Raw genomic sequence first — 25,014 nt, 5'->3', positions numbered from 1 at the left:
CTGTTGAATATAAAACGGCTTTCCTGTATTCTGATTGGCTGTATTTTCTGTGGTATGGTATACAGACTCATATGTTCGCCATAACCTATATTACACGCAACATAGTCTTCAGACAAATGGAACTTGGGCCGCGTGTAATGCCACCCGCGATCCATTCTCGTTAAACGTGCGTGACAAAATTAAAAAGATAAAAAACGAGATAAAAATAAAAAAATTCACTTAATTTAAGTGCCATGGCATTTAACGCTGCTGTGGTAATTGGGGACACTTCAAATGGAAAAACAATTCTTGTAAATAGAACTGAAAGCTTGTTTTTAGCCTGCTCACGGACCCTCTAGTTTGTCTTGAGTTCGTCGAAAGTATCAACCGCATCGTCTGTGGACAAACTAATTTGTTTAACAAAAAGATAGAAGAAAGTTAAGAATTTATTTCGTTTTTCAAGACGTTTCAAGAGAGTCAAACTGAAATTGCCTGCTATAATGAGGGAATTTTTTTCTACTTCACTACAAACTGCTTTCTTTTGTGCAATGTTTGGAAAAAGAAATTCGCCGAGATGAATAGGAACCAATCAGATCCTCCTTTGTCTCAACCTCGTTCCCATGGCCTTTTCCAAGCAAGAGAAAACGTCATGGGAACGAGGTTGGCTTTGTCTTCTTTTCATTATCAATCAGTTTACTGTATAAATGAATTGTGTTTATGCCTCAGGCTGTAATCAAATAGTCGAACTGTAGCGTTCCAGTTTTAGTTTGTTATTTATTTTCGTCTGATGCTGAGACAGGTGGTCAGATGGTCTGAGACAGGGTGTTGTTGACTTTATGCCAAGGGAAATAGCGCAAACATACTAGAATCGCACAAGATTTGAACGAGCGAGAACTAAAAGGGTGGGGAAGGGGGGCGGGGTCGGACATTGGAGAGTGCTAATTCGCGCGCATGCAAGAAAACAAAGCATCTGTGACCAGACTAGAAATAACGGAGAGTTCGAAATAGCAGAAGGTAAATTACTGGAAAGAGGAAATAAGAACATTTTAGACTCGTAACCTTGAGCTCTTTCAATTTCACGTTTCGAAATTTCCTAGGCCTGTCCGAAATTGAATGGAATGGAAAAAGTTACGGGAAAAGGTTTCGAAAATTTTGAAATACATTGTGAGTGCGCCCTCTTTGATGGAATTTCCACAGTTATCAAAATTGTGTCCTGTCGCGACTGATGTCGGTTTTAGGCTCCCCAGCGACAGTGAGCTCACCTGGACACGCGAACAACACGCGATCGAACTGAAACAATGATGGTGGCCTAAGCAGTATATCACCCGGGGGGTAAAGTCTGCATACGAGCCAAGTGGCCCACCAGGCCGGAGCTTATCCCGGTTTCTGTAGCATGAAGCGACTAGGAGTATTTCTACTCCCCCCTGGATGGGATGCTAGTCCATCGCAGGGTCACCCCCTGCATTAAGTTCGCCGGTACCCATTTACACACCTGGGTGAAGAGAGGCACTGTGAGAGTAAAGTGTCTTGCCCAAGAACACAGCGCAATGTCCCCGTCCAGATCCGGAAACGAGCGCACTAACCATGAGGCCACCGCGCTTCCTACCACCCGGGGGACTCCCATATATAAAAAAAAAAGACGGGGTGCTCGTCGTACCTTTTAGGGGTTAAAATGACGGTGTTGGTACCTCTTAGGGTGTTTAGCCTCAAAATGTCCGCAGCGGGAGCTTTTGCAGTACCTTTCAGGGTATTGAGCCGAAAAAACTATATTAGGAGACATTTGACAATCAACTGATTTTTAATTTTTTTTCTCATTTACAATCGTCGTTATCGCTATTACAAACTGTGAAAGTGTGCGTTAATGTGTTGCTTTAGAATTGGTACCTCTTAGAGAAGAAGAGCTTAAGGTGGGGAAAGGAAGGCAGGAAAGGAGGGACGGAGGCACTGATGGTGGAAGTTAGAGAGAGCACGAAAAGACGAAGAGAGTTACACTAATTCATCTTCAAAGGCAAGTAAATTGCGTAATTTATTACAAACATGAGCGCAGTTTTCAACACTGTTTACTGAAATAAATAAAGTAAAAATATTCTTGAAATAAATCAAAATGGACATTATAACTTAAATTGTTGTCCAAGACTTATAAAGTTAAAAATATTGTTTTAGAATTTTTCAATATTTTTACGTAAAAGCGAATTATTAAGGAGATGAGCTTCTCACTATATTTCTACTTGTTATAGTACGACTAGAATTTTTAAAAAACTGTCATTTCTCTTTTTTTCATTTCGTCGTTCTCGTAGCATTCAGACAATATTTCTCCAACTACACAAACTAGATTCATTAATATAAATAAGGACGCTTATTCGATTGAATTCAAACACCGCAAATCAACGAAACTGGAGGGCGAAGAAGTCTCTACTACAATTTTCACAGACAATGTACAGATAACCACACCTGTAAGCCTTATACAGGAAGTGATTCAACGTAGTTCCCAGGTCCTCTCATCTTCCCGCCCTACCGGAAGAGCGGAAAGATGAGAGAACCTGGGAACGAGGTTGGATGTGATTCTAATCTAGATGCTAAATATACACAGCTTTAATCCAGATGAACGACCTAAATTTCTGGCCATGGAGTGAGGGAAAAATAAAAGACACCAGGTCTCTTGTTTGAAGATTACCCTCTCACTGTAAAAGAAGGTTGTATAGATGACAACCAGGATGTTTCGTCCACCAAACACTCTAATCTCTGACAATGGGTTATCAAACTGCTCCACATGCTATGCACTGCGAGCAAATGGCGATTACCTGACAACACAAAAACAAGTTAGAAAGCACGAACTGCAAAGGGACTGGGAAAATGTGTCTGTTGCAGTCTGGGTTCGTAATAGACAAAACCCCATAATATAAAATAGTGCGTTTTCATTCACGTGGCCAGCACACATGCAAATTTATTGGAACAAAAGGAAGTGTTTACGTAAGAAAAGAGTTCAACTCCCACAGGATTGGTTTGGTACACCCACATGGCCGCCATTTCACTGTTTTGGAACACCAATATGGCTGCCGTGACGTCAGGTGGAAACGCTCCATTGTGGTAATGACTAGACAACAGAGCCAGCAATGTAGCTTGGGAAATGAGAAACGCGATGCCTGGTGTACGTCCTACGACCGCGGTGCGTTATTTTAACACATTTCAAAGAAGGAAGACAGGAGTGACGAAAGTCAAAAGACAAATCAAAAACTGAAGGACAAATACCATGAACAGAATTCCTCACTGGAAACTCACAAACTCAAGCTAATTCTGGATTGCGTTGCCACCACCCCTGTTCATACTGGACCTAAGTAGTGTAGAGTGCGCATGGCGTAATGAAAGTTTCCGAGCCCGCCGTTCGCAAAACTATAGCAAGAACTCACCGATTATCACAAGCCCGTGCTTTGCACGAGTTAGAGCCACATTCATTTGACGTTCGTCTATTAAAAAACCAAGATGGCTCGTTAACCACTGTTGGTTTTCTGCACTGCCTGTGAGCTGCTCCACTGGCAAACTACGAACCGTGGACAACACTACGAAGTCTCTCTCAGCACCTAGAAATTAAGTGCCAACAAGCTGTTACTTCATGTATACGAATTTTGTTGTCAAACTACCCTTGCCCCTTCCGCCTCCCCGTAAGTCATCCTTGCTTCTTTCTAGTTTAGTAACCTATTTCTCTAATATTTTTCTGTCTTAGTTAACGTATTAACCTTCGCTTTCTGTCTCATTGAAGGTAATTTTACAAGTAAATCTAGTACTCTTTTTGTGGGCTCGTAAGAAAAAGATTTGAGTACCGTAGCAACATTAGCTATCGCTAAGGCTCCTAAAGGGACTTTCTCTTTTCAAGAACTTTTGAATCTGAAGGAGCGGGACGGGAGAACTGCCATAGAGTAATGGGTTTATTTAAAATCGTAAATCAGCAAGCGCACATTTAATAGATTAAGAGACTGTGTAATGTTAATTTCTGTCGCAAAAAGGTAAGAATGAAAATTATTTTTGGCGGATAACTTTACGAATATATAATAATATACCTAAAGGCAATTATTTTCTGTTCATAAATTGTCTTGGCATAACATCATGGAAAGGCGGTGTTAACTTGGTACAAAGCTGGACGGAAGCGAGTTCCTTGTGTGACTTTCATTAAACTACGACAGATTTCGAGCTAACTATGAGTTCTACGCGTTCAAACCACTGGAGCCTAAAACATATTGACATAAGAAGGACGTTGGGTCGTTATGTTTGCAGTGTGAACATCCTGACATAATGACATAAAGAAAAAAACTGATCTTTTCTATGTGTCTTTATGTCGATGTTCACGTTACCGACAAAAGCGATTACGTCATCATGTTGTTTTGTCGCGAGTGTGAACCAGGCCTAACCGGCCAACAGGGAGGGTGAAAGGGAGATTCTTTCAGAGGCGAGGCATAAAAGCCGGGCCGTGCAGGGGGCGGGGGGATTAATAAAATTTTTACGATCGCTGAAAACATAAAAATTACCTTGGCCAGCAAAGACGGAGAGAACTTCTGAATTACACGAGTTTAACGAGGTCTGAAGCGCTCGGGATATTTTAGCTCTTTGGGCAGAGTACGGAGTAAGTACAGATATCTGTGAGGAATTTATCCCACGGGACATCAGGTACCTTACAACTCGTAACTACACAAGAAAATCAGAAAAAAAGACAACATTAACACAATAACTCAGGCTCCTAAGAATAAATGCCTCAAACAGGGCTGTCAAGACGTTTTCAATAGCATCCCACATTTGAAAGTAAGCGGTAGACTACTTTTCGAGGGCAGAAGGTACTAGCCTTGTAGGGGAGTCTGCAGGCATGTTTCCCAGGCAATTCTGAAATTCAGACGCTTTGAAATGCTGTTTTCAGCGTTTTTCAGTCAGTATTAATTTGGGCCTAAAGGAACAATCAAACCCATGACTTTTTTTTTTGCCGTGTTTTAAAATTAACAACTTTTACTCCAAATCTCAACGGTCTCAATCAGAAAATCTTTCATATATGTAATCTTCCTATGAATTTGGCGTTAGCATTTCATTCTGCTCTGCGGAAGACGAGAAGACCTTGGTAGTTTTCTCCTTTGCTTTTTTTTCCCTTCCATAACGCCCGGATAATGCCATTGCCTTGTTGATTACAGCTTCACATTCTTTTATTGGTGGCCCACTTATGGAAATATGTAGCTTCTACAGTTTTCCAGTGTCAAAGTTAGAAAAGTCCCGATTAGAGTGACATGAGTCACATGACCAAATTGGACAAACCGTATACAAACAACACTTACCACTGCCTCAACCTCTTGAGGGTTGTGCTTAGACTCCTCACGGCCCTCGGGTCCCGTGTAGTCCTGGGGACTTTCCTCAGTCCCCATGACATGACAAAAGACGACACGAACGTGTGACCCCCCGGGCCAGAATCCTGGCAGAAGTCCAACGGAAACGTGTTCTGGGCTGGTAAGGTGAGAAGCGTCCTTCAGCACACCTTGATAGAAATGTTGTGATGGAAACTCCCTGATACTAGGATGCTAGTAAGAGAAAGAATTAGAAATACAGGTTATTGACCAAGCGTGAGGTCAAGATGACTGGATATTGGCCAAGTTCTTTTTTTTTTCCGTGTTTGTTGGCAGAGACAGAGTCGAAGTCCATAAACTCGCAAAAAAAGAGCGAGGCCAATATCCAGCCATCTTGACCGAACAAGCTTCGTCAATAAAGGATTTATTATATGGCTTTGAAAAAAAATTTTCCTTACTGGGCACAGCGGGTAGTCCCAAGCGGGAAAGATAGCGCCATCTTGCCCGCTCGGATAGCCAATCACAGCGCTAGGATTTGGCTCATCTTATAGTCAAAGATATTAATAGGACCATCGATGAAATACGCTTTCACAACTCATTGTCGCAAGACGCCTATCAAGCTCCCCTCTTCTCACTAATGAGGCCCTTCTCTCCTACCACCCCCTCCCTTTTCCTTCACAACCAAAGTCAATAAATAATAAACTTCAATGCCGGCGCATTTTTACAGTACGATTTCATCATATCTATAATCAAGAAAAACCGTAATAAATCACGAATATAACTAATCAAAGTGCAGAACGAAAAAAGTAATAGTAGATTAACGACCTTCCTGTGTTTACTAAATTATGCGACTACCTATCTCTATTACTGGTACACATGGGCTAGCTGCCTTTAAATTTGCGTACAGAATGCTTTCAGGACAGTAAACATATCACAGCATTATCACTATTTCTTGGTACTGGAGACACTTACCATACGATATTGTGTCTGCAACATGCATGAAGAGTAAGTCTTGCCTGCAGAAGGTTCGTGAAACAACACTTCAAACAAGGACTTGGAAAGACCAAGCTTACGGGGAGCAGAGCTCATGACCACGGCACCCAATTGCTTGTGGTCACCTAGCAACACGACTTGCTGAAGCCGCTGACCAGCTGTACTAAGGGCCACTAAGCTCTCTGCCTCCAAGCACATGCTGGCTTCGTCTATTATCACGTGACTGACACGCGCATGGCGCTTGACACGTGAACTACCTGCCTCGATGCACGTGCACAGGATCACTTCAGATCCGCTCTCAGCAATTTCGTAACCTTCCGCTTCATCTAATGCCCGGTGAAACTCTTGGACTTTAAGAGACAATTCCTTTCTGTTTTTCTCGTGATCTTTCACAGGACCGTTAGCAACAGTTCGCTTCCTCAACTGCATCACTTCATTTTCGATTAATTTAACTCTGGCCGAGTGTGGATTGCTCTGATTGCGGATTCGAAAGTGCAGAGCGATCCCTTCACACGTCCTGTCCATGACACTTTGTGCGGATGACAAGTTTGTTCTAAGAGACTGTTTGAAAGTTTGGTCCTCGATTGTTCTTCCATAAACACGAAGGACCTTCACTCCGGGTACGGTTTGCAGCATTCCTACAAAAAATACCACAAATTCAAGCATCCATAATTAAGTAGATTTGTTTTTATCAACTGGGTTGATAATGTGAATTGGCCACCGTAAAGAGATTCGAAAGCTGACGTTTCGAGCGTTAGCCCTTCGTCGGAGGGAATCCAGTTGAGTTTAGATTCGCTCCGACGAAGGGCTAACGCTCGAAACGTCAGCTTTCGAATCTCTTTACGGTGGCCAATTCACATTATCAACCCAGTTGATAAAACCAAATTATCTTGTTATATTCCCCATCGACGCAGCACCACAGTCTCCAGTCTCTTTAGAAACTTACCTCCTCTATTCATAATTAAGTAGGGCGTCTATCTATGCGCTATTAATTTTCATTATTTTATTTCCAGTTATAATCATGTAAACACATTACTTCTAGGAAAACAATGGCCAATCTCCTCTGCGAGAAGGGAATCATGGTAGTTGTATTCATCATCTTGGACTGGATATTTGTTTTGATGAATACAACTACCATGATTCTCTGCAGGCGAATCTCAACCTCGTTCCCAGGGTCTCTCATCTTACCGCACCCTGGAGCGAGCGATGAGAGAGATGAGAGACCCTGGGAACTAGGTTGGGCGAATCTCAGAGACGGAATTGGCCACTCAAAATTTAAAGAACATTATTTTGTCGAGTTAGGGAGATCATTTTTTTGTTTTTAGTCAGCACGAGGCTCTGGGGAATAAACACCACAAACTCAGTAGTTATTCTCCAGAGCCTCGTATCGAGGTCTATTGTTTTAGGCTGAATTTTAATATAGCGAAATTGATCTATTAAAAACCGCTCTATACGTTAACAAGTTCAAATTTTAATTTCCTATAAGGGAGTCTCCTCAGTCCCCTTTCTTCTGACAACAAACCGGAGAGACAGGGCACTGGGATCGAAGCTGACTACAACCGACGTCTGCGTGAATCTCGTTCCCAGGGTCTCTCTTCTCCAGCCCCTGGGGCGAGAGAGGGCTATGAAGAAGAGAGAGCCAGGGAAGGAGGTTTCGTCAGTTCAGGAGACTACGCTTACTTGCAGCAACATCTACAGCATGGTTCGATGGCGCACAGAACAATACTTGTCCTCCATTGCCCCGTTTTCTGTTCACTGCTGCAAACTGGTAGGCGATCTCGACGCCAGTCCAGGTCTTCCCTGTACCTTGAAAAGCAAAACACAACCAATTATTTATCATTAACCGCTTCAAAACCCGAACTAATGGTGGGAAAACATAAAAAAGGATGTGTGGTGGCAAAACAAACAGCCCCCGGCCCCGGAGTAAACAGTTTAAACGTAAATAGTGAAGTAATTCAAAGTCTCAAACATTCATGGTAATGCCAGTCGTGTTAGTCGTTCACTTCCGCTGAGTTGTCTTTTAAATACCTGGTGGTCCTTGTATCAGCGTCAATGGTGAAGCCAAGGCATTCATAACTGCTTGTTCCTGTCCGGGGTTTAGAGTAAGAGTCGTCTTGATGTCCTCTTTTGATTGCCCTATAAGCCGGGGATTCCGCGCAAGGTACTTGGGAATGTCCCTTCGCAGGAACACGCTCCTGATAAGTTCCGTGGCGGTGCCAAGGTTTTTCACTGCACTTATCATACGGCGGAAGGACAACCCTTGGGCGATAACCTCCATGCTACAAAGCCACGAAGTCTGATCCAGGTTATCAACGGAGAAACCGTCAGGGACCTCCACCAGGTTGATTTGAATTAAGTCCCTCTCTTCAGTACTATCCACATTACTGACACAGCAGTGGAAGATACAAGGTGAAACATGACTTCTAAGACATATGAAGTCTCCACTAGACAGCTGTAGCCCACGGGCTATACACAAGGTTTTGGACAACGTGAACTGCCCAACATCTGCGATGAAAGTAAACCAAATCACCATTTAAACGATTTAAATGTTTGTTAATAGAACTGAAACGTCTAGGTGTATAATTGAGCAATCGTCAGATCTCCCATGGCACACATGATTGGAAAGATTTGAAACACCTTCCAAAAAGTCTTAGTGAGCAGTGTTTATCGACTGGCGAAATAAATATATAAAAAAATTAAATTAACAGCAAGAATATCGCAGGTGGACAAACCGGAATTTTTTTTAGCCCCAAGAGTGTGCTGACAGAGGATTCCACGGTATTCCCTTTAACAAGTGCATTAAGATGAAACTAATACGTCCATAGAGTAAATACACTCTGTACCGTTGTCACTTGTTAAGTTCTTTTATCACCTTTCACCAGGCATTTCTGAGAATTTTCTAATGGGTTCGATATTATTTGACTAGTCAAAATCTGAGTGTGTGTTCATGCCCGCGTGTGTGCGTGTTCATGCACGCGTGTGTACGTCAGTGGGAGACGCCCTTTCCACGCGTACAACCTTGACTTGCTATTGTGTAAGTTGATTGACGTGACATATATTATTGTTTTTCCTACGTCTCCCACCCACGCACACACGCGTGCACATACACGTGCGCACGTAGGCGCACACGCGGGCACGGACACACACTCAGATTAGTCAGTGTGAGAAACTTACTGTCATTCCACTGCACCGACACATTTTGAAGAATGACTTGCACCGTGGAGTCTGAATTAACACTAGAAGTGGCAGCCTCGCACAGCAACAGTGGCAGCATAACTGCTTGATACTCTCGCACATCACTGTAGACTACTTTTGTGGATGACATCTGTGAAACTCCAAATGACTTGGTGGGATGACGCCGATGCCTCAGGCAACACATAATGGAATCAGTAAATTTAACAGCCAGGATAGTCGGCCTGAGCAATCCACGATGCATTTCAGCGCCCAAGTAAACGGAGATTGCGTCACCTCTGCGGTAGAACTTCGTGTGGGCGTTCAAATCATCATGCAGTGCAAGTGAACTCATGGCAATGGATTCTTCAGGTGAGTTGTTGCCACTGGTATTCAAATGCGTGTTTTCAAACGCAACCACAGCTTTCGTGTCGATCATTTGACGCCGTTGGTTCATCTGATGGAGGTCTTCAGCACGGAATTCTCGCAGGAATTCAAGCCAAAGTTCCTTAGGTATCTTGAGAAACTGTCGAGCAACCCCGGAAGAAGCTTCAAGTTCAGCAGAAGAGAATGCGTCATAGAGGGCGTCACCTTCTTGGCTGGACTCTTTTCTGAGACTTTGGCCTGTTACGTTAATCTCCAGAATGTTCCAGCTCAATACCAATTCCTCTTCCTCTTCCAGCCACTCCCTGGATGACGGTTTGCAATCATGTATCCTAACATTCCTGTTAAAAGAAGAAACGTGATCCACTTCGTCCCCTCCTAACAGCAGGTAGTCTGGCGTGAGGCAATCGACCTTGGCTACTCTCCACTTGGAGTCTCTTCTTAGCACATCTGCCCTGGACACGGCTGCAAGTTGGTTCTCAAAACAATCTACACGTGTAGTCATCATTTGGCACTGCTCACATATGCTCTGCACTTGGTCTTCCGTGTAGGGCATCTCTGCGTCCTCGAGAACAGCCAATAAGATGCGATGAACAACAATGTCCATGTAACGACGTATGGGGGACGTGAAATGCGCGTATGAAGCTACATTGAGAGAAAAATGGCGCTGCAGGTCCGAAGAGAGAGTGGAGGAAACAACATAGCCACTTCGTTCTTGGACAGAGGCCAAACGACTCAGCACTTTACCAACACCGGACTGGCTGTCATGACGAAGAATGGAGAGAGTCACTTGTCCAAGGTCTTTTTCATCTAAGGCCGCCGATATTGTTTCCCATGTCTTTAAGTTAATGTTAACACACTCGTCGCTGCACTGCTGAGGTTCGTCACTCGGAGGTTTTCGTAAAGACTGCAGAGTGAAAAACTGACTTGGTTCCATACCTTGCTTAACACATGAGTCGTGAATATCACGCAAAAGGTGGGTCTTCGGAGGAAGTTGTCGGCGTAGTGGTACCAGCGTCTTGGCGAGAGGGTTCTGAAGCAGTCGTTCGGCAATTGTACGGTTACTCTGAAACATAAATTCTTCCACCATCTTTTCAGAGGACAGCACACCACATTTGGTGACATCAGGCTCGAATGAGACATAGCCTTGACGAACTCTTCGCGTCCACATTTTGAAGGAAAGTTGACCCAAGATTCCGATACCCTTCTGCACACTCTCTGGGACACCGTCGGCCTTTTTCCCAACAAGAATATCCTGACACTGATCAAAGGTTAACTTGCAGCAAGACTTCACAACGCTGCGACAAATTTCAGGCCGTTCCACCTCTATTCCGTCTTCATTTAAATGAAACATAATTGAAATGGCCAGTCTTTCTTCATCAGGAAGCAAACTGCATAGCTCTGTGCTAACATAGGAAGGCAGCATTGGATTGTGGTAGGCCACTTCGGTGCTTCCATACACAGAGGTTCCATGCGAGAGGGCAGCCTTGTCTAAATTGGAATTCTTGGCTACGAAGAAACTGGCATCTGTAATGTGAACACCCACTTTATACGTTCCATCAGTTTCCCAGCAAACACTCAGTGCATCGTCAACTTCAACACATGATGCGGGGTCTATGCTGAACACATCATCAAAATGCATCCGTTTGGAATGCTCTGCCTCAGGAATCTTCCATCCTGGAGGAAAATCCTTCTTAGCTTCATTCTGGATTTTCTTTGAATGGCTTCTATGAATGCCATGTTCTGCAAGAAGGATCGGGATGGACAAACGTGGATCTCCTCCTTCTGTGAAATAGTGCACAACAAAGCCAAGAGGGTACCTGTAGCTTGCTCCCCACTTCATGAGCTGCACAAGAAATAACTTTCCTTCCGTTTCCGCAACAAAACTTGTAAAATTTATTCTGCCATCCCTCATGGCGAAAACAGCAACGCCAGTCTGGCCTTGATGATCTCTGCTTTGTAGGATGACAAACTTGGAGTTGCTCCTGTTGATGGGCGTCATCATGTTCCTATCTTGGTTGTCCAGCCTGCAAACTACCTTTCGAGGATGCATTTCTTTCAGAATTGCCATGACTTTTCCTTGACGATCCGCTGAACCCTGATGCTTGTGGTTGACGACTTCCACTGCAACTATGTCTCCATTGAATGCTCGGTTAATGTCAATGCGGCTATTGATGCGGATGTCGGGGCAGTCTGGGTCACAAACCTTGGCTACTGCCGTATTGCCATCGCTGAAGTTGTCAATCTGTAAACAACAAGCAACAAGTTCGCCTTTGGCCAGTTTGGATTGAGTCTCCTCCTTTCCTAGATGTTCCTCATTGATGGAGTAGCTCTCAATATAGACGGTGCTCTCACTGGGCTGCAGGATCCACCCCTGTAAAGGTGAAGTGTCCTGGCCTTCACTGGTACAAGTCGAGGCAGTTTCACTGGAAAGCGGCGAAGAGGTGTCCCTCGTTACCGTCTCCGAAGAAATAAGGCTTTCCTCAGCATTGTGGTCGCTTCTGGATGTTAGCGTTTCAAAAGCTTTAATGTAATCTTGGACAATGGGGTCCTTCTGCTGGGCACTGAACCACTCTTCTGTATCCGAATCTTCAAAGTCATCCTCTCCGTAGATCTTGTTCGAGTCAGATGGGTTTGGTCTCTCAGAATCATCACCTCTTGCACCACCAACGTGGGCACTTTCAGATTGCTCACTGCTCGCGAGGCTGCTAAGAGAACTAAGCAGTTTGGAACGATCCTCAACGAGATTAGCTTCTTTCTCAGCAAGGCTGATCTGCCTTTGAATGTTTTCTCGAAGAGCGTGGTGAGCTGGTGAATGAAATGATGCTTTTAACTTGTTTAAATGATCTTTTTCTTTTGTGATCATTTCCTTTCGGCTGGTCAAGTTAGAATCAAGAGACAACACCAGCGCCCTCAGTGATTCATCTGGTGAAGAAGGGTCTGGCAGAGGTTTGGTCTGACGACTTTCTTCTTGCTCTCTACTGGGCATTTGCATCACTCTGAGGTTTTCATAGCTCAAGTTGGGATGGACAACAGTTGTTGCAGTCTGCTGAGTTGATGTCATGTGTTCTGGCACCTTTTGTTGTGCAAATACCCCGACTTGAGAGTTATTGGGCACAAGGTGTTGACCTCTGGGCCAGGGAGCCAATGGATGTGGCAAGCCCCCTTGTTGTGGCAGATGAAGCTGTGGTATAAAACCATTCAATGGATGCTGCTGAAAAGGATTTGGAAATATCGGAACAGAATGCAAGGGGAATGGAACAGCTTGCGCAGGGATTCCAAAAGGACCAGGATTTCCAGGAAAAATTGGCCGTCCTGCGAAGAGACCAGCATTCTCATGGATTGGACCAATTGGCAAGAAAGGAAGGTTTGAAGTAGGGGCTGGGATAGCTTGTCTTGGGAAAAGAGAACCTAGTACTTCTGGTGCTACATTGACAAGATTGTTGCAGGGTGAACCACTACCTCTGTGTACATTTAACGCACTTGGAATTTGCTTAGACTGTGATGTGTTGTTTTCTCTGTCATTCTTTGCATCCTTGGTCATTCTTGTCACAGTGTCAAATGGCAGGCGGTAGTGAAAGGTTCCATTGCTGTTACACTTGCTGAGGATCGTCCTCCAACACACTCGGCATTCCCCTACAGAGCAAAGAGCCACAGGATCCCCAATCACAACAAGGCGGTAGCGAGCCCTCGTGATGGCTGTGTTTAGCAACTTACAATCAGACAGGAAGCCCAGGTTCTTTCTGCTTGTTACATTCCCTTTTGTACCACTTAAGGTTCGCACAGTGCTGATAAATAGTACGTCAAACTCTAACCCTGCAAAACCAAATAAGGTGTAAATTTGTTAAATAACTTTTCAACTCCAGTGCCCAAAACCACTTGGCGATGCCGCCTCCTTAATCACCATCGACTGATGACCAAATTTTCACTTGACTCTGAAGGTAACTCACACTCAGGTTGTTGAAACACCGGTCAGCAAGAGCAAGCCTTTTAAACATTACCCTCAGGTGGATGGTCACACTGGAAGAATCACAGCGACTTCTCAATTATGCTTTCCCCCAGGGGTGCTTGTCAGAAATGTTATAGAGACATCTTAGTTTTAGGAGCACGTCTCAAATTCATTTTTATCCAGAGGCAGTACAAGTTGTTAGTATTACCCTGGGACTCCTGGTCAGGGTGTAGCACATTATTTTTACAGCAAATATGATTATGAAATTACCTTGCACATTATTCACACCTTCCACCTGAACACCTCCTAAAAACTTGGCCCGAAGAAGCCTCCTGATTTCTCTCACCTAGCAAAACGACAATAAATATTTGAAAAATACTATGAAGAAATCGGTCCAAGTTTCCCTTCAACTTTGGTATTTTCATTATTTAGCTCAACATACAAGAATGACAACTGTTTTGATTTTGTTTTTGTTTTTGTTTTTTTTGGCACATTGCTTTGTCTTTCTACACAGATCGTACTTCGGTAAATCAAGAGTAAGAACATACCAGGAATAACAGTTACTGAGTTGTCTGCAATGGACTAGCATTGCATCCAAGAGAGCAGCAATACAAAGGAATTTAAGATAGATTCAAAGTCTATGGATTATAACTATACACAATTCAGTAACTGCAGCATGTTCTCACTTTTGGTCCTCAGAAGTTGTTCATTTCTTGAGCCTTGCCGTTGTCTCTCTGCGACAGTACGTAATCCATCGTAGGGAAAAAGATGGCGGTTGTACATCTTACCACAATGCCTTGCAAACCTAACACAGCCTATAAGGCACTAAGAAAGCCAAATGTTTATAATATTTGTCCCTGTACAAAGGACATTGCGTAGCCTGGGTTTGAAGATTTTACAACGTTTCTGTACGTTTTTATAATCGTTTTTAAAGTTGTCGTGCGCTAAGAACTGTGGGTAAGTGTACCAGTCGCCATCTTTTTTCCTACGGATGATTGGCTCAGTTTAAGCAATGCTTAGGTCTTCATTTCCCACATACGTCAATATTCTAATGGCATTTGGATGGAGGGAGGAGGTGCACAAATGCCAGTTTTTATTTAAACTTTTGTCTATTTGTCAGTTGTCGGGTAAATGTTGGGCCATTTGTCAGTTGTCGGTTAGCCCCATCCAGACCCTCTTCTAAACTTGTATATTATTTAGGAAGCCTGTGAGTTAATTTTGATAAGAGAATCAACTTTGTTCTGTAAGATTGTTCGCTTTGTTTGCTGTTCTACAGATAGCTGCGAAAAGACCAAGACCTAGTAAGAAGACTACAATGCAGAAACGTTCGTACTAGACCCAGACCCTTTAGCGCTGCACATCTAACTTATCTAACAGTAGCTGTGGAACCATTGTCTTCAGTCTTAAATTCCTCATTACACTGCAATATGCCATGGAAACAACAGTTTACCTAAAAGGAACTACGTCACGGTTTGCGCATTTTAAAAAGTTTAGCCTAAATATTTCAAGTTAGTCGTTTGTAATCCGTGTTAATCTTCTCCATCCTTAACCATCCTTGTTCCTCTATCTATTTTTCTATCTCAGTAAACTACGATTTTCAGATTTTATTCAATTTAAAGGTTATTTGGTATGAGGCCAAAATACTGTGGCTGAGCCCCTTTAAGCACTGACAGCTATCAGGCTTCGTACGCCCCTAGGATTAATCGGCCACAAGTAAGTTCTTCTTGGAAGAGGTCAATCACTGCAATGTTTCCCATACCTGAGTTGGATAAGGCGCCAGTACACAAATTCGTGCTGGATTTGCATTGCCCCAAACTTGAGCTGGCCAGAGTTTTATCGATTCTTCCACGCGGTCAGCAACTTCAGCAGCTTCTCCCCTGTTGAGAAAAGATGGTGGCTCATCTGCAATCTCTTCCTGACCATGGACGCCATAGAAGACTACTGAATACGGCAGACTGGCTGGGCGTTTTAGATTCGCAATGAGCGTGTCTTGATAGAACAGATGCGATGGTATATCCACGATGTCATCATAAGCACGGTAGTTTTGCAGTAACAGAACTTTCGATCTTGACATTGATGGGTACAATTCAGACAAACGCACCAGAAGAGAACGGCCAAGAGCCAGCCGTTGACAAACTTCAGACATGACAGGAGGACTGAGCTAGACAGTAAAGAGAAAAGAAAATCATACTTACTAACAAGAATCACTTGTTGAAAGTATGTTACAATTCTGACTTTCGGCCGACTATTGGTCGACTGTTAACCGACATGTCCGCCGACACGTTGGTGGGATCGGGTCTTTACCTTTATAGACCCAATGCACATTTAATACAAAGACCTCTTATTGACCGAGTTCAAGGATGATACTGAAAGTTAACGATTCTAGTTTTTTTTTTCTCTTCCATTCTTGTTTTTTTCTCTTCAATTCACGCGCGCTTCAGCGAATTGCTTTTCAAACCGCTGTACAAAGAAAACAGCTTGCCATAAAGTAGAGAATTCATTTTTCTTAAGTCTGGCCAGGAAAAAAATTCAGTTCACTTTCACCAAAGCTGACCTATGCTCAACTTTGGCATGTGCATTAATCAAAAGTTCCGGGAACAGCTGCCCCAATTTATCAGCAGAGTTTTACAACAACCATTGTGCGGTTGGAGCCTTTGGCCCCGTCCATACTACACTGAAGAAGTACCCCCGTCCTTTTTATATGAGTCCACCCCCCCCCCCCCCCCGGGACAGACCTCGCTCGATAATTTTACATACCTGTAGATGATCTCCTGCTAGGACTATCTGAGAATTATGACCTGCTAAGCACAAGGGAATGATCGTTTCTGCTTCCATGGCTTGGGCAGCTTCATCGATAAAGATATGCGTAAAAAATCCACGTGGCAGATCAAGTTTAGCTAGGGATGCTGCTGTCACAAGAGTTGTCACCACAATTTGATGGTTCATCATTGCTTCCTTGCTTGGCATGGCAAATTTTCCAGTGTTCAAGTCTAACAGACAGTACTGGAGAACCACATCAGAGACCGTACTGACAAAACGGTTTTCCCAGCAAATGCGGATGGGTTTAAATCTGGATGCTGATATCTTTGATTCTGTAAGGAAGGGGTGAAGGTGATTTTTGATGTAATGATCAGCAGCGCTGTTGGAGTGAGTGCACAGAAGGATTCTGTAATCTGCTTGACTGTGTAACTGAGTAGAAATTAGCTCTTTGATAGCTTCCGCGATAGTTCTGGTCTTCCCTGTTCCAAAAGGACCCAGAATCAACAACGGAGGTCCAGGGTGTGGCGACAACATCTGTTTTAACGCATACATTTGAGACCTGTTCAACAGCTTATTACAAGAGTGATTTGACCACTGCTCATTGACTCCTTGTGGAACAGTTGGGAAGACTATGTCAAGGCTTACATTCTCCACAGCCCAATGCATATATTGGTAGGTGTCAATAAAGCGAAAACAAACAGAAGCTGGCAGTGGTCTTTTAGATTTCAACACTTTCTGAAGCTCACTGCTAGCTCGAAGCAAAACACGATTTTTTCTCAAACTCTCCACCACAACTTCATAGAGTATTGGGTTTGACATGCCGTGCGGTTGAACTCTAACCAGAGCATAACCTCCGCGACTGATCAAGAGACTGGCATCATCCATTAGATCTTCTTGAACTGGTAGAACGAGGGTAACTTGGGAAGGGTCGCTTGCACATTGCTGTGTACAGTGGAGAAGGTCTGTGCAGTGTATGGTTAACCTGGAGAAGAACAATGCAAAACCAGTAAAACTCATTTCTAAAACTCATTAATAACTCATTGAGTTTAAACAAAGAAAATTATGATCATTACAGTGTTTGGATATCTGATGTTAGTAATTTATTACAAGCTGTAGTTTTAGATTGAGAAGATATATCAAACATGAAAGACAGTTTTTGACCACATTTCCAAACACCTCTAAGTTTGGAAAGGTGTTTGGAAATGTGGTCAAACACAGTCTTTTGAGTTTGATATATTACATGAAAATACACTTCACTTGCACGTTTATTTTTCTGCAAATCACACTCATTTTTATAAGAAAAGTTTTTATTATATGGCTAGCTCCGTGAGCAGGTAAGATGAATCAAATCCTGTTCTGTGATTGGCTACCCAAGTGGGCAAGACGGAGCTATCTTGCCTGCTCTGCATTACCTGCCATGTCCTGCAAGAAACATTTCCCCAAAAGCCATATAATAAATCCTTTATTGACCAAGCTTGTTCAGTTAAGATGGCTGGATATTGGCCTCGTTCTTTGTTTATGTACCTCGACTCTGTCTCGGTCCATGAACACACACACACACAAAAAAAAATTGGCCAATATCCAGCCATCTTGACCTCACACTTGGTCAATAATCCATACATACGAGGACTCATTTTTGAAACAGAGGCAAAAAGCAACTTTCAAATGGTATATAACTTTTTTTTGGCCTGATTTTCTGAAGCATGAAATACTCAATTTGGATGACATTTGGTTGTTCAACATCAACACTAAGGAGAAACTTAGGAAATCAAAAAATCAACACGAGTACAAACATGTTGCACCAACAGTACTGTATGTCAAATTTCACAGCCTTTCGAGATCTCTGCCACCCCTAAACAAATTGTTTGACAATGAGAGAGTTTTTTGAAAATAAAAACTAAGGAAACAGACAAAAAAATTGGCACAATTTTGCAATCAATTGTTTCACACTGGAGGTGGGGGAGGAGGGTCTTTAGCTCACAAATTATACCACCGGTTTTCCAGCAGTAGTTGGGTAAACCCATAAAATACTTGTTTTTTTTGTCTTGCCTTTGCTACATCAAACAGGCAGTACTTGAACATGTAATAAAGTAGCCTGGAAATGATTATAGAACCTTGTCATTTGGCGACGACGCTCAAATTCTTCAACGTGAAGAAGCATGTGGAGACGTTGTCTGTAATGTTCACGGAGCAGGCTGTCCTCAAGATGATCGAAATGGCCACACTCCAGCGCAGTTCCAAGGCTAGGTGGAAGCTGAAACTCAGATTTCCTATGCACTGAAAAAAAAACAACAACTTTGACACTGAAATTGCATGTGTGCATGTAAGAGAATAAAAAATTGGTTCAAAATATGAGGAAGTTAAAAAACTCAAGGGGAAAATAATCATAATTTTTTTCCCAAGGGAGAAAAATTGCCCTGGATAATCAGGGTGTTAAAAAAATACAAGGTTCCCAAAATTTGGATTCTACTGTGATACAGCACAGTGTCAAGTTTGTGAATGTGTCAACTGCATGAAAGCAAAACGTGGAATCAAGAGTGGAGTTAGAGAGATGCATAAAATCACCAAAAAATAGCAAATAAACACACAACTATAGTTGAAAACATATATGCGGCCCCAGGAAAGATCTATACCCACCCAAAGGAAGGACATTAGACAATCAAGGGGGGGGGGGGGGGGGAGGAGGTTGAAATACAAAGTTTTAATAGGACAGAATAGTAAAGCCAAACCAAAATTTTCAGCATAAATTGAGGAAATAATAAATTCATTTATTGTTTTCTGAATCTCTGGCTCCTTTTCTTGAACCCCCACACTTGGCACTTTCATGTTCACTCGCAAAATACAGCTGAGATGACAAGGCCCACAACACAAGTTAAAAAAATTAAGATGGAGTCAATAAATCATTTCATTATAATTATGGCTGTGTCTCACAAGAACAGGGAACTACCAAATTCATGAATTTGATTGGCTGAAATCGATATTGAAAATGTTCCATCTAGACAGGTTACATTTTGTGGTGACAAAGTAGCAAACTAAACGGAAGTGCTAAAAAGCCTGATGAGAAAAAAAGTAAAGAGACCATGCAAACTGTGGCAGATTCAAGTTCAGCTCATTGCCATTTGCAAGCAAATGTCAGCTAGTACAAACCAGTTTAAATTAAACATGTTAAATTTTTCTTGTTTGCCACATACAATGTAATAAGTATCTTTGATTATTGACAAAGCTTAGTTGGTCTGTATGGGAGAATCTTGACCTCAGTCACTTGTAGAGACCTCACAGCATTGAGTCTGTACTCACGACCTTCTTCAAGATTCTCCCATACAGACTTCCTGCTCTGTTAATAAGAGCTAAATACAGAGAAGAATAAAAAATTTTGCTTTTGCTAAGATCTTTTCAATATCATTTTTGGCAACAATAATTTAAATAAAGTGGTCCCAACCTTAACCAAACACATCAAGAACATTGTATGTCCAGTTCTGGAGAAAAACAGTCAATACACATGGTTGCCTAAATGTACTGTACCTTGCATATCTTGAGGATCAAAAGGCACCACTGTGTATTTACTAAGCCATGACAGTTCACTATCATCTTCACAAATCACAGGATAGTGGATTGCATGAAGGAGGTTTAGCTCTGGAGCAACTACTACCCCAAGCTGCCGAAACACATATGGCCGCTCGCCAAAATCAAACACAACTCGTTGTTGAAAACTGCCATAGTCTGCCGACTGAAAGCGGAATGTGATTTGGTAGCTTGTGATTGGACGGCCAATATCATTCTCCCACTCCTGGCATCCTGGGGGTAGGATCTGCTTTGGATGGCCATTTGCATTCACCTCCACCATGCTGTACTCTGGGAGATATGGATCCAGTGTTAACACACGGCGTAATCTACACCACTTGCTGACACGACTCTGAAAGAAATTTATCCACATTATAGTGTAAGTACGTGTGAGAGCATACTTAAGCTATTACTTAGCTTATTATGTACATGTTATATAGAAAAAGCAAAACTAATGTGTGTTAGTTCCAGTTCACAGGGGTTTCATGAAGGCTGGGCAACAGGCAAATTGATCGCCCACCTGGTTTGACCATCTAGTGAAAAGTTTTTCTCATAGAGAAGTTCAGTTCAAATACATGTAGTTTTGTCTGGCTGTGAAAACCAGTTGCTCTCCTGCTAAAATGTTCATGAAACCCCCGAGTTCAATTATACAAGTTTTCCTGTCCTTTCTGAAGAAGTTTTAGTTTTCAGTCCAGGAGAATGGGGGGGGGGGGGGGGGGGGGGGACGCTTGTGAAAGGGTTGGGGATGCTTGTTGTCACACTTAAGGTTGTAAATCATGGATTTTGGTTTCACCTAAGCCTGGTTTTCACTAGCGGCACAAGCACAAAAGCAAACAATAGGGATGACCCAAGTGAAAACGAAATTCAATGCAAACACAAGCACAAGCAAAATCATCCAAACCTTACACCATTTTGGAAAACTGTTTGGGCATGAGGTACTCTGGATCCTGTGTTTTCATTGGTCAAACATAACCATGTGTGGTAAATATCCTTGTGTTTGTGTTATGCCTGAACAGTACTTCATTTTCACTTGTTGCAGCGCTATTGCAAGCACAAAGAAAAATTTTGATCCTTGTGCTTGTGCTTGTGCTTGTGCTTGTGCTTGTGCTTGTGCTTGTGCTTGTGCTTGTGCTTACAGCTGTATGCCTGCATCAATGCCGTTTTCATGGTGAAATAAGAATTATTGTGGTTGCACTTCTGCTTGCATTGCTAGTGAAAACCAGGCTTCAGGGTGTTCGGGACAAAATGCCACTTTTGTTTAGCTGACTAGGTATCTTTTAGGGTTGGACTCAAAGAAGTAATTAAAAAATACTGCCTGACTGCTTCAAAGTAGTATCTTTTAACGGTCAAATAAAGCCCGAAACACTCCCAGATTGATCTCTTTTGATGTTTAATTCAAATTTTCTGATGAGTGTCACATGGAAGTCACCCCCAGGGAGGAGGAGACATGTGTGTGTTTCAATTGCTGAAAGGTTTCAGGGGTGTCAGGAATTGAGACAGAAGAACTTCCCAATTGCCACAACATTGACTGGGACTCTGCTCAGTGCTTAACCTACAGTACAAACTATTTTCAACGACTGACTCTGGAAAGCTGGTACACTAACCTAGAACAAACGCCTCTTAACAGATGTCAACAATTACCAGCGCCTTACAAACGACTTATCCATGACGGAAACGAAACCAACAAACAGACTTCTAACAGAGCGACTTAACAATACACAGACCAAACACTGACCTATTTGACTAACAATAGACGGATCGAAACCCACCCACTTTACACAAGTCCTTCAGCCAATACCATCATGGCTATACTGACCAATCATGTTCAATGGACCAGACTTATAATATCATCGACTGACAAACACTATTCACTTGACCCTGAAGATGACTTCCGCTCAGGTTGTCAAAACGTCAGTCACCAACAACAGTCTTTTCAGAACTACACTCACCCAGACGATCACACTATACGAACTGCTTTATACTATGTTAGCCACAACAAATGTCTATTAAAGAAACTACATTAAAGTGTAGAGGCACTTACACTTGATGACACTGCAAAAGTCCAAGTAACTGGTTTGTTCTTGTCAATGTGTGGAACAAACAGTTTTTCATTGCAAAGAATGCTGTGATTTCCACTCATTTCAACCATCTAAAATAGTATTGAAAACAACAAGTCATTATTTACGGTTAAGTCCTCTTGAACTTCTGAAACTTTTGAAACATAAAGAGATGATACTGGGAATGCTAATATTATTGTTTACATGAAGGGTGGCACCCTGACTCCTAACACAGCAAGAGACAAAATCCAAATTAGAGATGAACAGGTACAACTACATTGCAAAAAGTCTGCACCTGGCAAAGTATCTGTACCACCAAAGCTTATCCCGGTTTCTTTATTTTTACTCTCCTGTGGATGGGATACTAGTCACATCACAAGGTTACCCCAAGCATTAGATTTGAAGGTAGCCATTTATACACCTGGTTGGAGAGAGGCACTGTGAGAGTAAAGTGTCTTGCCTAAGAACATAATGCAATGACTGGCCAGACCTCAATACAATGTACAGGTACATGTATGCTTGATTCAGAGTCCAGCCTACTGACCATTTGGCAGTAGACTACCACCTCTCTCCTCTGAAGAGGCTCAAAGGGTTTTTCTGGGTGGGGAGAATCTACTTAACAATATGGGTGCAGGCACAGGGTTACGTAAAGGACGACAGCGGAAGGCACCACCCAATCCATCCAGTTGACTCTGTGCCTGCACTGACCTCACACAGCAGCTTTCTATAATGAACATTTGAAACCCCTGCAGAGGAGTGAGGACTACCATAATAACTCTCAAACCACCATGTCTACATCATACTCTTTACAGAAGACTTTCCTACAAGTGGTTTGCTTTTCATTCGTAAGGTAATGGATGAGTTTGATAAAGCACATTGCTTACCAGATTGCTTTCAGGAAAGCCAATTTCCTTCTGTCGTTCTATTTCCTGTAATAACATTGCAGCAGCAGATAGGGTAGGCCTTGAATTTTGTTGTAAGAACATCTTTTCTCTCTTACTTTACATCTGCTTGTGTATATATTTACATGCAAGATCCTTGAGACAAATATTTACAACTGAAGAACATACAGTGCTGTTTAGCCTTTGAATCCACTGGCTCTGTCACTGTGACCATTTCCAAGGCAGCTACTGTGGAAGAAATGAGTATGGTTAGCTAAAAACATTACGTCGAAATAACAGGTAAAGGTAGAGAGTCCATACATTGTATATAAACCCTAAACAAGGCAAACACAAGGATCAAAATAATAATTACTGCACACTATACTTGCTTGCACATAACTGTGAGACTTATATAACTACACATCAGTCCTCATTGCGCCATCGGACGCATAAGGCCTGTAACTACACAGTCCAGCAATCCAGCAATAATATTATTGTTGTTATCATAAGCACCATTGTAAGGTTTCTAGCTAGGAATTTTTAGCTGCATTGAACATTTAAATTGACACAAGGATCAAAATAATAATTATTGCACACTATACTTGCTTGCACATAATTGTGAGACTTGTGTACGTAACTACACAGTCCAGCAATTGTTGTTATCATAGGTACCATTGTAAGGTTTCTAGCTAGGAATTTTAAGCTGCTTTAAATATTTAAATTGACACATTATTTCTGTGTCAGATCCCGGGTGTCAGATCCCGGGTGTCAGATCATCTTTTGTTCTACTCAACTGGGTCCCAGCTGCCTAATCAGACGTGTAACTGCAATGCAATGGACATGCAAAGACAGATAGGATTGCCGGTGTATGACATTTGCAAACTGCAGACTGCAGACTTTCTAACTAATAGGGTATTCCGTTTTCGTTACCAAGAGCTGACCTTAAACAGGCTAACCTGAGACCTATTCAGACTAACCTGAGTGATATTCAGGCTGACCAGAGCGCTATTTCATAGTTTAAGTGTAGTCTGCAGTCTACAGATGTCATACAACCTAATTCTCTTCAAGAAACATAGATGTGTTATTCGTACCAATAATCACGTGTCTGTAGCAATCTAATTTATTATTTGCGTCAGTTTTGTGAACACTTATGAAAATTGAAAACACTCATTTACATAATATAGATTATGCTTTGTAAAATTTCTCTCGTATGCTCAAATTTACAGCGTGTTTTGGGTAAGACATGGCGTCGACTCAAGCGACGATCTTTACGAATACACGTGTTTGCTGAGAAACTAACGCCAATTTATTCAATAAGAACACCATTGTCATCATCATTCATGGTATTATAAATCCCTTAGGAGAGCAAACCGAAAAACGGGAATTTTCCAGGGCAAAGGAACTCTTCTAAAACCACTGTTAGATGTCATTAAACACCATACCTTCAAAATCAAACCATGCAACTGTTCAGAATTCAAAACTGCATCCAAGCTACTGTCGCTTCGTCAAGTGTTTCATGTCTTTCGTGGGACACATGCCTCTGACTTCCAGAGACTCTCTAAAGCACGACCAAGCAAGGTCGCAGATGAAATTTCTTGTTATTCCTTTGGATATTTTTACGGCGAAAACCGTTCACAAAACAATGAAAGCTCTTGGCGCTCCCTCCATCTTGAAAGATGTCTCGTTTCCAGTACTCTATGCCTCCCTCTTGCTTGAGATGTCGTGACTGATATCGGCACATCGTGACTGGACTGACTGATCAGTCACAAAATGACATTAATGAAATGACAAAAACTGCTTGAAAAATCGAATGAAGTCTCGAATGAAGCCAAAGCTGTTAACTATCGGAGTTTCCGTCCTCGTTTATAGACCTTTATAGCCATGACAGTATATTCGATCACGATTTTCACTGGACGTCTTGTGATGATTACACGATGTTCTCGCCCAAGTCCTGCTTTCCAGTT

The 25,014-nt window shown here is 42.4% G+C and overlaps 1 protein-coding gene across 2 annotated transcripts; it reads right to left on the bottom strand.

Moving 5' to 3' along the window:
* Window positions 1-1,758: 1,758 nt before the first annotated feature.
* LOC110062338 (3'-5' exoribonuclease HELZ2-like) lies at window positions 1,759-24,959 on the bottom strand. Of its 2 annotated transcripts, none has more exons than XM_020769204.2 (16): window positions 24,493-24,959; window positions 23,054-23,299; window positions 22,154-22,261; window positions 20,074-20,464; window positions 18,666-18,828; window positions 16,549-17,533; window positions 15,551-15,952; window positions 14,062-14,137; window positions 9,462-13,658; window positions 8,316-8,792; window positions 7,968-8,093; window positions 6,267-6,925; window positions 5,289-5,528; window positions 4,500-4,656; window positions 3,387-3,557; window positions 1,759-2,780 (listed from the first exon to the last, which is right to left on the bottom strand). In XM_020769204.2, the coding sequence occupies exons 2-16, from the start codon at window positions 23,153-23,155 to the stop codon at window positions 2,650-2,652; spliced, it is 8,385 nt and encodes a 2,794-aa protein (XP_020624863.2). In that variant the 5' UTR covers window positions 23,156-23,299; window positions 24,493-24,959; the 3' UTR covers window positions 1,759-2,649. The 2 variants fall into 2 exon arrangements, with proteins under 2 accessions (XP_020624863.2, XP_020624865.2); XM_020769206.2 differs by having other exon boundaries at window positions 23,054-23,296.
* Between the last annotated feature and the right edge of the window lie 55 nt (window positions 24,960-25,014).

This window comes from Orbicella faveolata, unplaced genomic scaffold (genome assembly GCF_042242905.1).
Source record: "Orbicella faveolata isolate gen_17 unplaced genomic scaffold, um_ofav_v1 contig_14, whole genome shotgun sequence".
Taxonomy (NCBI): Eukaryota; Metazoa; Cnidaria; class Anthozoa; order Scleractinia; family Merulinidae; genus Orbicella; species Orbicella faveolata.
The sequence above is the reverse complement of the archived record's forward strand: the minus strand, read 5'-3'. Positions and strand labels throughout refer to the sequence as shown.

Bases quoted from the DNA above. Each gene is read 5' to 3' on its own strand.
- LOC110062338 (XM_020769204.2), bottom strand. From the start codon at position 23,155: ATGTTCTTACAACAAAATTCAAGGCCTACCCTATCTGCTGCTGCAATG. The intron at 13,659-14,061 runs GTAATTTCATAA...TTGGTTTTGCAG, and splicing joins AGGTGTGAATAATGTGCAAG to GGTTAGAGTTTGACGTACTA. The intron at 5,529-6,266 runs GTAAGTGTCTCC...TTCTCTTACTAG, and splicing joins TGCAGACACAATATCGTATG to CATCCTAGTATCAGGGAGTT.